At 44.0% G+C, this 14,166-nt stretch overlaps 1 protein-coding gene and 1 long non-coding RNA gene across 2 annotated transcripts in view; one reads left to right on the plus strand and one right to left on the minus strand.

The window, feature by feature from the left end:
- The window catches only part of LOC136018563 (uncharacterized), a 43,248-nt gene that overhangs the window by 4,506 nt on the left and 24,576 nt on the right, over nucleotides 1-14,166 (plus strand). The window lies entirely within an intron of this gene.
- On the minus strand, nucleotides 8,785-11,490 carry GP9 (glycoprotein IX platelet). The gene is made up of 2 exons (XM_065687231.1): nucleotides 11,429-11,490; nucleotides 8,785-10,004 (listed from the first exon to the last, which is right to left on the minus strand). The coding sequence occupies exon 2, from the start codon at nucleotides 9,995-9,997 to the stop codon at nucleotides 9,401-9,403; it is 597 nt and encodes a 198-aa protein (XP_065543303.1). The 5' UTR covers nucleotides 9,998-10,004; nucleotides 11,429-11,490; the 3' UTR covers nucleotides 8,785-9,400.

The raw sequence follows: 14,166 nt of genomic DNA on the forward strand, positions 1-14,166 counted from the left end.
GGTCTCAGGTTCTGTGTTTCCTCATATTTACTTCTACTGTTCTCAAAGGTGTTGATCTGGAAAGTCAATGGGATGAATTTGTATGTTTGAAGTGAAGATGTAGCCAAATACATGGATAAATTGAGCCCCAAAAGCTAGTGAATCCTTTTCTATGTTTCCGTAGGATACATTATTAAATCTGAATGTGAGCAGTGTTGTTACATTACTGTCATACTTCAAAGGTATTGAAGTATAATATTGTAGATTTTGCCAAATTCTGTATACAAATTTTTGTCAAACCAAATCTGCACTTGGTATTTGATGACCTCTGATGCATGGACGTGTCTTGTACTTCCTCTGACTGTTTACATGTAGTATCTCTGTGTTGAGATATACAAGTGTAAGTATTTAATCTGCCAAAAATCCTCACTGAAAAGAAATAATATATGTATTAATGAATTTTAATTACTGTGCTCCTCAATTACTTTCATTGTTGCGATAGGTAAAGCCAGTAGGAAAGCTTGGTTCTTCTGTCAGCCCTGTCATTGACTCTTCATCAGGGGCTGTAGTGACAGAAGAAGGGGTAATGGGTTAAAACTGAAACAGGGGAAGTTTAGATTGGATATAAGGAGGAAATTCTTTCCTGTTAGGGTGGTGAGACACTGGAATGGGTTGCCCAGGGAGGTTGTGAGTGCTCCATCCCTGGCAGTGTTCAAGGCCAGGTTGGATGAAGCCTTGTGTGGGATGGTTTAGAGTGAGGTGTCCCTGCCCATGGCAGGGCGGTTGGAACTGGATGATCTTGAGGTCCTTTCCAACCCGAACTATTCTATGATTCTTTTGTGTTACAGTTGTATTGTCAGTAGCAGCAGAGATCATTCCAATGAAGCTGTGGCAATTAGGTCTTTGGGGCTTTATTGCTACCTGTGTAGGCTCAGATCCATATGTGATACAGTGTCAGACTTGGAAAGATACGTGTATACAGGAAGATAGCTACATCACACCCTTCAGTTTGATTTAAATCAGACTGGCAAGCTCTCAGCTCTTGTGTAAAGTATGGAAAGGACATAAACCTTGTTCCTCTGCTGAAAGAGTTGAGGGTTTGTTCATTGGTTTATAGTAATTTGTTTTATTTCGTATATATTTGAGCTTTCTCTGCAACAGCAGACGATCTCATATGTGCAAAGAGAAGGACATGTGGGACGTGCTTGGTCATCTATTATGCTCTGAAAAGGAGCAGGCAATGCTCAAAAGAAAAGAGATTGGTTCTTGGATATTTGCTTATTTTATATGTATTTTATTGTAAATATCTAAAACTGTTAAATACTGAGACCCCCTTGGCTGTGCCGAATAGTGCTGCAAAAAATCCCAGAACAAACCAAACCAGTTTCTCTTTCAATATGGTAGCCAGGACAAAGTGAAATACCTGTACCTATCTAGTGAACATGTGTTTGCTGTCTGCGAATAAATAGTGACAAACAGAAAGAAAGAAAATGAACCCCAAGGAAGAGAAAACAAAAGAATGTTGCATTTGCAGCAATCTCTGCTTCACAGGTTGTGAACCCTTTAAAAATGATGGAGAGCTGTATCCTTTAGAGATGAGGGAGGTGAAGCACTGCCATGCTGCAGGGAAGGGGGCTCTGCAGGGCCACAGCACTCCTGCTGCTTGCCACTGCCCTGTAAACTAGTCCCTGCTCTTGAAACTGTAGTTAAGCACCTCAGAAAATCATGGCATTTACTGAAAAAGTCTTTCCTGGATTAGCCTAAAATTCCCTCGGGTTATACAAAAAAGGTGAGCTTTTCACCCATGATTGTAACAACTGAAATAAACCAACTCTTTTGAACACAAGCAGGAAAATGGAGAGTAATCAGCTCATTTCTTTTCCTCAGGTTTGGTGTTGGTTTGCCTAAGATCCTGTCCTGGGATTCTCACTGGTAGCCTCTTACCTATCCTGCCAGGCTGGTCGGACTTACTTGGCTGTAGGGATCTGCTTGTGTTGGAGGCAAGCTGGGAGCTCAGGATTGGGGTGTCCTGACCATGCTTCCGCAGCAGTGTGCACTCAGCCAGCACTGCCATAGAACTTCCTTGGCTGAAAGCTGCTGGAAATGTGACCCTGCCATCTGTAGCATGAAGATCATGTTTTTCCCTCCCAGGGTCTAGTGCACTGCCCCAAAGCTGGCTAACTGCTTGAGTGGAAAATGTAAAGAATCGCTGCTCTAAGGAGCTGCTTGAGAAGACTCATGGTGTATTTTAATGCAAAGTAGAACAACAGATCACATTTCTGCACTTGAAACGCATCTAAAAACTTTTCTCTTTATTGGAGGTAACTACTGAATTGTCACATTTTGGTTTAAGTTGTGTTTCCTTTTTGGATTGATTTCATTAAGATTTCATTCTGTTCTGAAACTCTCTCAGAAAGGGCTGTCTCAGACTTTCACGGACAGGGAAGGAACGGTAGGAAACCTCCCCCCCCCCCCCAAGTGCTGTTTGCTTTGTCTTCATTATTTTGTTTTAATTACTTAATGTACAGTTTGATTCTGCTTTGTTTTCTTGCCCTTTGCTCAGCTGAAGCTGCAGCACCAAAGCGGTCACTCAAATTTGAACTTAACATTAGAGCTCGCCATGACTTAGGAGAAGAGAAGAAAGAAAACCTGTGTCAAGTTTGAAGCTAGCAATTGAGCTGTGTCTGTGGGAGCTGTAGTAGCAGAAAACTTAAGGCAGGTCTAAAAATGATTAATCACAGTGCAGAAAATAAATGGAGATTGGATTGCCCAGCATCCAAAAGCGCAGTAACTTTAGGTTTCTGTCAATAGAAAAGCATTTATGTCTTGCAACATCTGACACTTCCCTGACAGACGACCTGTATTAAGACTCTAAAAAAGAGCTAACAGTAATTGGTAGCTTGGTTGGAAAATCACTCTGTCACATCCCGTTTTGGGGGCCTTGCTATGAAAGGGTGACAAGCTTCAAGGAATTTTTCTCCCTGGCAATGTTCAGCAGCCACTAGGTGACAATGTTGATCCTGTTTCGGAGCTGCCTGCCAAAGCCGTTGCTGGAGTTCAGGGTGTCACTGCAGGGGTTCTGAGGTTCTGTCCTGTGCAGTTTGTGTCCTCTTATGGACTGCGGCTGCTCTTTTCCTTCCGGTTGTAATTACTGCTATTTGAGCTTTAGCTTTTCCAGTAATTCAGCTTTTGGGAGGTGTATCTGGGAATGAAGGGACCGGTTTGCAGTTGCCTTGCAAACTCAGGAGTCAGGCGTACACTTGCTTCTCAGTGCTCCACTGTCCCAAAGGCAGCCTTTTATGGGGTGGTGACTGCCACGTTCTTCCACTGCCTTGTACAGCTACTGATGCAAATGGGATGCAAAGGTGGATTTTATACAGGAGTGTCAGGCTCCATAGTCCTTCTCTGAGGTCGTAAGAGGCAATATATGAATCCTAGCGAAAAAATAAGTTATTAACTTGGAGGCAAAAGCCTGCCGACCCTGAAAGGAGGAGACAGGAAAAACTGCTTCAAGGAGGAAAAGGGAGCCTGTAATCCATCCTTGCTGACGCTTCCTTTCCTGTAGATCAAGGCCATTTTAGGAAGGTGATTTTTCACCTTTCACTGGCTTTGTGTGTTTGGTTTGGTCTGTTTTCTCCCCTGACTAAGATGAATGCTCTGTATTTCTTCGTACTTTTCAAGAGTCTCGATCCACTCTTTGCACAAAATGTACTGGTGTAAAACAGGGCCATTCAACAGATATTAATAACTGTAGGTTATTAGAGGCCTGGATGCTTGGTGGTCGAACAAGAAACTCCTAAGTAAAGCCAAATGAACTTCTGCCAGGTACCTCAGGTTTATTTTGCCCTGTCAGTCAGTAGCTGTGTGCTGCTGCTGTGACATCAGTGCTGCTGCCTGGGGCTGAAAGGAGAATGTGAAGGCTGAGGGGTTACGTCAGGGAGCAACTGCCCCTGGGGACGAGTTCGCTGTAACTACCAGCCATGTGGCTGTTATGCAACTAAAGCACTTTGTCGTCACACACATTCCTGAGTGTAACCTAAATTTAACTGGAGTCACTGTAATAGCAAAATATTTGTGTGGGGTCTAGCGACAGACTCGAGGCACTTTTGGAAATGGTTTTGTGTAGTGCTGTGGAGAGAAGAAGTGTTAAGATAAACAGGGTTACCACGATAAACTTAGCGCTGCTGAGCACTATGATCGACTCGGCACTATCAAAGGAGTCCTTAGATGGGAAGTGTGAATTTTTCAGTGTAGTCATTTCACCTGTTGGAAGGCAAAAGTAAAATTGGGTATAAATCACAACACCCAAGTGTGTGGCCCTTCAGAGTCCGGGAAACCCAGCAGTTCTGTGAAGCCTCAGATTCTAGTTTAATAATTCCCCAAGCAGTGCATTTACACGTAAAACCAACATGAGACTGTGGGCTGATTGCTTTACCTTAAAGAGTACAAGTGTGGTGGTTTTAGACCATTAATAAGCTTGTCCCGCTACCACTCTACAGGTACTCTGTATGTTCAGTTAGTATATGATTACTAGTTCCGTAATAAAAGAAATTCCTTATTCACCTGAGGGAATTCCTGTTCATTACAATCCTGTTAGGCTGGGAGTATTCTAGCTTTTACTGGCTGTGTTAGTCTAGTAGCTGTTAATGCAGTTCCACACCTGGTCAGTGCAAGCAGTAGCTGTGCACTAAGGTGGAAAATTACTGTTGTTATGTGACATATATCTCACGAAATAGCTGGGTTTATCTTGACAGGAAAAAACTTTGTCTTACTTCTTTTCTCTGTACTTAAATACCTGAATTAGGGCTGAGACCTGGACGCTAAATCCAAGTCTTTTTAGCGTGGCTACTTGGCAAAATGGTAAATGCAACAGGAGCTCCTTAACTTTGCAAGGTATTTTACTGCTAAGAACAAAGCTGTACTTAGTATGTAGTATGAATTCAGTGTGAACTAACTTTAGGTAGGTTGCCAAACGTTAGGGTAGGCAAAGTTTACAGTCAAAGTCCTCTCACGTTAGATATAAATGTGCGATCATGGAGATAAGTTACTGCAAATTCAGAACTACTTCTAACAATTACTTATGTGTCAGAGAAGACTCAGAACGGGGCAACGCCGTGTGTCCATCTCCTGGAGCTCCCCAGCACTCCTGGAGTGCTCAGGAGTGGTACTCAAACCATGCTACTCTAGTGTGAAAGAGAAGACTTTGTTGGACACCACCTGACAGTGCTTGTGATGGGTGCATGATGCCAAAGCACCAAGTCTGGGGAACTGGGAAACTTGGAAGTCGAATTTGGCATGTTGAGTGTTGAACTAAAACGTCTGCAGGTTTCAGCTGTGGATGGCCATTACACATTCACACCCAGGAGGAGTCTGCCCCTGCTTGGAGCAGGTTTGAAGGGTAAAATCACAACAAAGCGCTGTTTTGAAGCCTCCCTTGGTTCACATAGCATTGGTAGCTGTTACCTAAATAAATGCTGGGCATTTATGAGTATCACATGGGTGAAAAAAGAAAAAAGCAGTGAGCTTCTCTGCTGCATGCACTCAAACAATGGGTCTGGATAAACTAACTGTAGATCCTAGACAGAAAGCAAGCACGAAGCCAAGCAGCAGTTGTTCTGGTTGAGTGATGGCTTTTGCTACAGTGCTAAGAAAACCTTGAGCACTTCAAGTAAACAGGTGATCCATCTAACGTGCTATTTAATAAATGGAGCCAGGAGATACTTGACATGAATTCAGTTGCGGTTTACAGTGAGAGCCTTTGGTGACATGGTCTAGGGTGAGGTGTCCCTGCCCATGGCAGGGGGTTGGAACTGGGTGATTTTAAGGTCCTTTGCAACCCAAACCAGTCTGTGATTCCATGAATTGCACTTCATACAAAATATACTGTGTATTACAGTGTATTACTGTGTATTACAGTGAACATTTGTTCTTTCTCAGTAATTGAGTCTGGTTAATTCTCTTGCAAAAGATGGAACCAGTATTTATACTATGTAGTTATACCTTTGTTACCAAAGAATGTGAAAATAGATATATTCCCCAGTTTGCACTCTTGCAGGCAACGTATAATAATGCTTTCTGGGTCTGTTACAATCTCCTTTGGGAATGCTGCCCATGTGTTTCATTTGGATAGCTGATGTGTTTTCCTGTCTTTGCACATTATTAGCAACTGCAGCAGTATTTCTGCATGTGAATGGAGTGTGTGGCTTAAGTACAACGTAGTGGCCTTGCCAGATAAGCAGCTGAGTGCTGCTCTCAAGCCTTCAGTTAGCAGCTCCAGCTTCCCCCTTCCCAGAGGTTTGGTTTCAGCTAAAAGCCAAATGGATCAGAAGTGAGAAATGCAATGCTGCTTTAGTGGCACTGTGTACTGCCATGGAAGGGATTCCTTCTTTTTTCTTCTTGTAAGGTCAGAAAACATGTTATCTCAAATCTGTGGCTCTTCACCCCTCCCTCACACCCCCGCTGTGTTCTGTGCCTCTTATTTAATGTGTTGGTTGGTCTAAGCAGAAATGTTTGCTAATTGCTCATTTTTTCCTGTTTGAACAATTAAAGCTATACATAGAAACATGGAATGGTTTGGGTTGGAAGGGCCCTTAAAGCTCATTCAGTTCCAACCCTTGCTGCAGGCAGGGACCCCTTCCACTGGAGCAGCTTGCTCCAAGCCCCTGTGTCCAACCTGGCCTTGAGCACTGCCAGGGATGGAGCATTTACCACTTCTCTGGGCACCCTGTGCCAGCGCCTCAGCACCCTCACAGGGAAGAGCTTCTGCCTTAGATCTAACCTGAACCTCCCCTGTTTCAGTTTGAACCCAGCGTCCCTTGTCCCGTCGCTACAGTCCCTGATGAAGAGTCCCTCTCCAGGATCCTTGTAGGAACACTACATCAGTTTACTGTTTTATGCATATCTAGCTTTATACCACAAAAGGGTGATAAGCTTTTAGTGTTAACGGTTTCTTTTATTTTGGGGAAACAAGTTTCCTTTAGGAAACTCTCCATGAGGGACTTGAGTGCATTTCTTCTGTCATATTCTGCATTAATGCAAAATTATGGTTGCCTTCTAAAACATTGAAAGGCTCAATGCAGAGAACGTATTCTAGAAGGATCTAAGTGCACACACCACTGTGTGTGTTTGAAATCTTATCCTGCAGAGGTTACTTGTGTAAAATACCATTTAATAAAGCTGGAGGAATTCTGAATGCTCAAATGTACACCTCCTTGCAAAGACACCCTGTTACTCTGGTCTGCACCAGAAGGGGGTACGGCCCTTCTGAGACAGTTCTTTGTCGCACTGAGTCCTCAGGGTGAGGAGTGCAATGTGCACTTGGGGAAGGCAGACTTGAATGCTGCTGCTGTTGGGGGGGTGGGAAGGCTGAGCTCCTCGCAGCGGTGCAGTGCTCACTGAGGCTGGCCCTGTGGTGCGCTGCTGTTGTGGGCTCTCTTCTTGTGGCCTGTCCCCCCATAGCTTTTGCTGGTGACCAAAGCCGTAAGAAGACTGCAATGTTTTAGGTGTCTCATACAATCCTGTCAGAATTCTCCTTTCAGGGAGTGCCTATCGGTTTGACAAAATGCCCAGTGTTGGTTCACGTGGGATTCAGGACTTGTCACTGTGCCATTTGATGAGCTGGTTCAGCGTTCCGTTGTTTCTCCTGTTCGGTCCTGAGCCCCGTTTCAAGTCTGATGCAACAAGTCCTACTCCCCGCCCTTTGTTACCAAATTTCTCTCTGTGCAGACTCACACAAGATGTGATCTTGTCATTTCCTAAATTCCTCTTTATTAAATTAAATTCATGAAGTTCCTTTTAAGATACATTTTCCAATCCTTTATTTGCATTACAATTGTTTTTTGGATTTTTCTGCAGCTGATTCTCCTGGATTTGTAGGCATTGCTACTGAATTGTTGTAGCTTATCTAGACCTGGAAGCAAATGAACCTTTTTATCCCTAAATGATATTCCCTGTTTTAACCAGAAAAGATTCCATTAGCCCTTTGCTGCAGTGTCATACATGGGAGGTCATGATGACCACATTATTGGCCTTCTCTGTGTTGATTCCTCAACCCACCTTTTGTTTCTAGATGCACAATCTTGCTTTCGAATGCTCGGCACACCAAGTCACTCGCTGCTCTTTGCATCTACGACTTCTCTCTTCCTGTTCTCCACGGTGTATCATGTGCAGACCTTAGCGTTGCAGTGGGGCTGTTGTCTCCCAGATCATCACTTATTCTATGGGGAAACCATTTGACTCTGTTCCTTTCCTTTTGTCAATCTAAAGCTCATGCCCAGCTTTGCTAGGGATATTATGGGTGTTACCAGGAACCCCACTCCTGTGACTAGGAGCTAGGTAAAGAGCCAAGCAGTCTTTAGTGTCTCCAGCAGATAACCTTGAATACCTGGCTCAGGTTTGGGGCTAGGAGGAGCACTTGCTGTGTCTTAAACTGAACTGGCAGCAGTAGTATTAATCTTAGAAGACCTTCAGAGGTCTCCCATCTAAGGAGCCTAACTTCACCAAACCAGATGGGGTCCCAGCTGGAATGGCTGTCCTTGGAGCCTCATGAATCAGATTAGGGAAAAAACAATATGCCTGAGTTGCTGCAATGTTTTTTCTGTGAGGAATGGGGGCAGGAGAAGAGAAGGGAAGAGAGTACATCCTCTTCAAAACTCTTGTATCAAACCCAGTGTATGGAATGTCAGTAGTAAAACTGGAAGACAAGCTCTGGAACTTTCTCAGGAATTTAATCAGCAATGTGTAGAGCTGTGCAGGAGATCAGTCTTGGGTGAGTATGAATGTTCAATAAATGTCAGTATTTCAGTGTCATAGAAAATACTTTTTTATTGTTAACTCTCCAGGAAATTCAGTGATATTTCGAATTATTTCTGTGGATTATATTCTCATTAAGAGGCTGTCTTTAAACATACTCGGTAAGGGGTACCTTCAGTGACTGACCTATAGAACCATAGAGGTTTTGCTGGCAGGAAACTGAACCTGCAGAAGAGATGGTGGAATTTACACACAAGAAGGGTCCTCCCAAGCCCGCTGGGACACTGTGAGGGGTAACGGGTTGCGAACTCACACAGCTTCTGAGTCAGAAAAGAATTACTAACTAGTACATTTGCGTTCATCTCCATCTGTTACAAAGTGTAGGATTTGGGGATGTAAATCTTTCCCCTGAGAATTCAGTGGGCAAATGCTAAGTTAAATGATTTTTTAAAATTAGAAGCTGCTTTTCATGTGAGTGGATGGCAGCAGAATGGAGCTTGCCTATTGTACATCACCAAGCTCAGTTTGAAAGGAAATGAAATCCAACTTGCCTAGCTGGGGACCCACGCTTTGACCCCTGGGATCTGTTTGTAGCATCTTCACCACTGACACTGGTGTTGCCAGTGCATGTGCTGCTTGGTGGTGGCAGAGTTGGGTGTTTCTGTTGAAGCTAGTGGCAGCAACGAGCCCGAGGGGGAGGCTGGCACAGGTTTAGTTGGCAGACCAGCTTTTTGGAGACTTTCAGAGCCCATGCTACTAAAATAAGTGTGATTATTGCTCCAGCAATTAAAATGAGGTCTCGCCAAAAGAACTCCAGGCACTTGATGGGGAGAAGCCTCTTGCAACTCCCCAGCTCGTTCCCAGTCAGCTGCCTCAGGGGCTTCATCCTCACAGGAGCTGGGGTTGCACATACGGCTTTTGCAAGAGAGGGTGCAGAGACGTCTTCTAACCAGAGTTTGAGGTACAGGATGTGACAGTCACAGTTCCAAGGGTTGTCAGAGGTTCTCACCTCCTCCAGGCTGTGCAAGCTGTCCAGGGTGCCGGGAGGAACCGCGGTCAGGCTGTTGTTCTGGAGATAAAGCCTCCTGGTGTCAGCAGGCAAGGCAGGCACTGCTGTCAGCTTCCTTGAGCTGCAGTCGATCTGCAAACCCTTCGTGTCTCCCAGCGACTTGCAGTCGCAGGAGGCAGGACAGGCTTCAGCCTGGGTCATGTGGAACAGCAATGATACAGCAAAGCCTGCAGCAGTGATGAACTCTGTCTTGTTCATGCTTCAGCTACCCAGAAAATAAGAAGAATATTAATCTGATAAGCGGGGTACATTAGCGTGTTTCTAAATTCAGAGCTACAACACAGTGATCTCTCTGCATTACTCGGGAGGTTTAGGTTTTGGAAGCAAATCTTTAGCTTTCTATATTTCCCACAGAGCCGTTCTTTCTGACATTAAGTAGCATAAAAGCAGCTGGGAGAGCGCACAGTGTTCCCATTCTGTCTCTAGTTCGTTGCTTTATTGCATGAAATAGATTGCTGTTCAAAGTTCTGGAACAGAATGTCACCAGGACCTGACGATAAAAACTAGTCAGGTTTAGGCCAAGCTTTTGACTCTGTTGCTGTACTTCACAGGCCTATCGTTAAAATTGGGTGTTGAAGTCAGCTTTCAAAATTGAGTTCAAGAGATTGAGTAATTGTAGATATCTAAACATCTTCTTTCTGAGATGATGAAGGTTCTAACCAGGGATCGTACGTAACACATAACCAGGAACCACAGAAAAACCTGCAGCAAGTATGCATTTTTATGTGGCAAAAGGTTCTTTTTTGCTCCCCGGTGGCTTCACATCCCCAGGAACATACAGTTTAAGACTCAGGTGAATGGAAAACTGGGCATGTTGTATATCTGGTACTGCTTGTCTTTTGGGGATTAAATAACCATGCTTCGGCATAGCAGGTAATGATCCCTTTTGCTGTGTCATTCCCACTTCTGTGGAGTCGATACCACTAGACTTCAGTCTTAGTCCCTTGTGTTCGACAGTTTAAAACCTCAAAAGCTATTCTCTTTCTCTGTTCCCTACTACTTCTCTGCATTTAAAACCACACAGCTAGCCTTGGGATTGGAATTTGAAATACAAACTCCCTTGCACAGGTCAGGGAATTTCCAATCTTGAAACCATCTTTCTTTATGAATTTAAAACAAGCGAAGACTATCTTATTTTTCTGTAGGCAGCTTCTTTTAATAAAGTCTAAAATGGTAAGAAAAATGGATTGATTTTGGTTTAAATCAGTTTGCTTCAATTTACTTCCAAGGATTGTGTAAATAGCTTTTCAGAATTAAGTTAGACATCTTTAGATTCCTGAGCTAAATACTTCATTCCTATGTTTTAAATTGGATCAGTGCTGCGTAAAAGTTGAGCTTTGTCACAGAGAAGCTGAAAGGTGAATCCCACCCATCTCCTATGTCTTTGCTAGCAAGGAGTTAGTGGGAATATCTTGGGTCTGAATACTCATCTGTTACTTCAGAAGAAATCTAATGGAGCTGGTATTTTCAAAGCAGACATCTTAAAAGGACAGACTGCGTCATCTGACTAAAAATGTCAAGCACTATCTATAGAAAAGATGATCTCATCTGATTTAATAGGAAGCCAGCAAGAAAATAAGGCAGAAATGCAGAAAGGCAGAGCTGAGGAGATGCCTGACTGACACTTACCCTTATTTATTCCCTCTTGATTCCTTTCCCTCTGCTTGGTGAAGTGGTGCAGTACACACAGCAACTGGAGCTGACATTTTAAAGAGTCACTGAGGAAACGTGATATAGAAGATGAGCCTTTTCCTGTGCATAACAGGAAACCTTCCCGCTGGAAGATGCTGTGTGTGGTTGACCTGTGTCATGGCATAGAGTGCTTGGGGCATTCTTGTATTTTCTGCAGACAAGAGGAAATGCTGTTGAATGTCTCTTATTGCTGATGTATTTTCCCTACTAAACCTGACAATGTCTGGAAAACCCAAAATGACTCTGGGGAATCTAGTGGGTTTTCCTCAGTTGTAATAACCCACACGTATAAAAGCTGGCTTGAGCTTCAGCTGCTGACACATGCAAGGCCAGGCAGGAGACAAGGCAGCTAAAGCATGCCCATGAAACAGAGCTCTTGCTTCAGTCCAAGCCCACGTGTGTTTGATAGCTGCCTTGCCAGTGATTAAGGAAAATGTGTAAAAACACCATAGCATCAACATAATGTATTAGTCAGAGGAGATCAACTGGAGCAGCTCTGCTCTGGAGCCAGGCTGAGAGAGCTGGGCTGGGTCAACCTGGAGAAGGCTCCTTAAGGGGAGACCTGAGAGCAGCTCCAGAGCCTGAAGGGGACCTATGATAAGTCCAAAACAAGGTTAAGCCGACAAGTGAAAGGAAGGTTGCTGTGATGATCAGGGATTTGGGGAACTTCTCGGGTGTGAGGAAGCTGAGTGTGACCTGCACCCTGCAGCTCTGAGCTGGAATGCCAGACACAGGTTGGTGCCCCTGACCCAACCATGAGTGTCATGAAGGATATGTGTGTATGGATCAACTGGTCAGTTCTGTTTTGGTTCTTGTGATATTTTGTGGAATGTGATTGCTTTGTAATGTCTGAGTTTGCAGTTTAGCAGGGAATTCCCATGTAATAAGGATAGGCGCACTGGAAAGGCTCACAGTCCCCTTCCTCAGCACAGCCCCAGGGGCAGGAATGGCCTTGGGCACATACAAAGTGTCCCCAAGGCTGTCTATGGCTCACCAGAGGACTTCGATCCTCCCAGTTCCTTCACACTCCAGTTGCTGAAGAGCATAACTGCTGAGTAATAACAATGCAGCATCTTAGAACATAACGTGCTCTGTGTATATTTGGATGGAAAGCCAGCAATTCAGCATGATCCAAGTTTATAATATACATGTATCTGTCCATCTAAGTAAAGGATGCCATGTTGGTGTAGAAGAACATCAAAAATAGGATTGGCTTTTCTCTTTTTAACGTGAAATTTTATAAAAGAATTGAAGGAAGCTCTTCTTTGCTTTAGTTACCAACCGTGAACCCTCTAGACTGAAGACAGCAGCTGACATTTGGAAACGCAGTGTGTTGTGGATTTGATGTTTAATGGAGGCCAGTTCTTGTTCAGCGTTGTTCTGGGGCCAGGCTTTGGGCTGTGGTATGCATTTGGACATGAAAGCCAGGTGAGTTTCAGATGTTGCAGATGTGCAGTAGAGCCCTGCTTCTGAGCTGTTGTTTATAACGTGCTGCTCTTGGGGGAAGGGAAGTTACTCTGATAGCAAGTCCTGTGCTTTCATTCTTACTTCTATTTAAAGTACTTTTCTTCATCAAGTCTAATTGATTACCAGAAGCCTGAAGTTTGTTAGGAACTTCCTTAAGAAAATGACTTACTGTGTAGCTCTGCTCTTTAGTGTTTCAGAAGGTAATTTAGACAGTGCTGGAGGGAGAGGATGAAAATACTTCAAACCCGGTTTGCATTTTGATCTCTTCTGTGAGATGAGGAAAGTGATTCTTCCTTGTCAAAATGAGGAGCTCGTCTGCCTGTCAGATGTTCAGCAGCTGCACCCATGGCTGGGCTGCTGATAATGGGAAGAGCCTTCCATCTGTGTTGGAAGTGCGTCACTGGACCATAGATGTCATAGATGCTTCCTGTATCGCAGTCTATGCCACGTGCCTTAAGAAATGCTGCCACTCAGAGTAAAAATTTTCCTGTTAACGTGGGGAAATTGAATGCTGCATCTTTTTGCACTGCAACATGCAAAATACAGGGAGTCCTCTGGGATCCATCCTCAAATTCTGCGCAATGGGTAATCCTCACAGAGGTTGTCCTGCATTCCTCTGGCTGCTGTGTTACATGTGGTTGGAAAGTCGCTGGTCGTGCTGGATCCCTGACTCTGTTACACACTATGAGGACCATAGGCTAGCTTCTTCAGCTCTGTGTGGAGGTGAAACGTGTGCAGGGAGTATCAGGAAGAAGCAAAGCTTAGAATACAAGACATTTGCATTTATGGTTTCAGGGCTATAGCTTTTTGTAGGACAAATGAGGATTCTTAATTTAAGAGGATTTATTAAGAGCCAGTTGGGGGAAAAAAGTTATAATCTGCTATAATCTTGTTATAGTCTGAAAATACCCTTTCCATGGAGTGAATCCATCTGAAGGTTTTATGAATGAGAAAGGCTGTGTCCTCTCAGTGGAGAGCTATTTCTGACACTCTTGTTTCCCAAACAAAACCCCTCTCACTTCCTTGCTCCCTGGAAGCTCACTTCTCTGCATTAGTTTTCCTGTGAGGGCTTGACTGTTCCAGTCAGTTCTGTGGGTACTGTGTCTGACTGCTTAGAGAGGGAGACAAAGAAGGTGAAGGGAGAAGCAGGTAAGAATAAAAGCTGCAAGTGCAAGATCAATGTGCAGCTCAAACGCATGACCTGCTAA

This window comes from Lathamus discolor, chromosome 7 (genome assembly GCF_037157495.1).
Source record: "Lathamus discolor isolate bLatDis1 chromosome 7, bLatDis1.hap1, whole genome shotgun sequence".
NCBI classification, from domain to species: Eukaryota; Metazoa; Chordata; class Aves; order Psittaciformes; family Psittacidae; genus Lathamus; species Lathamus discolor.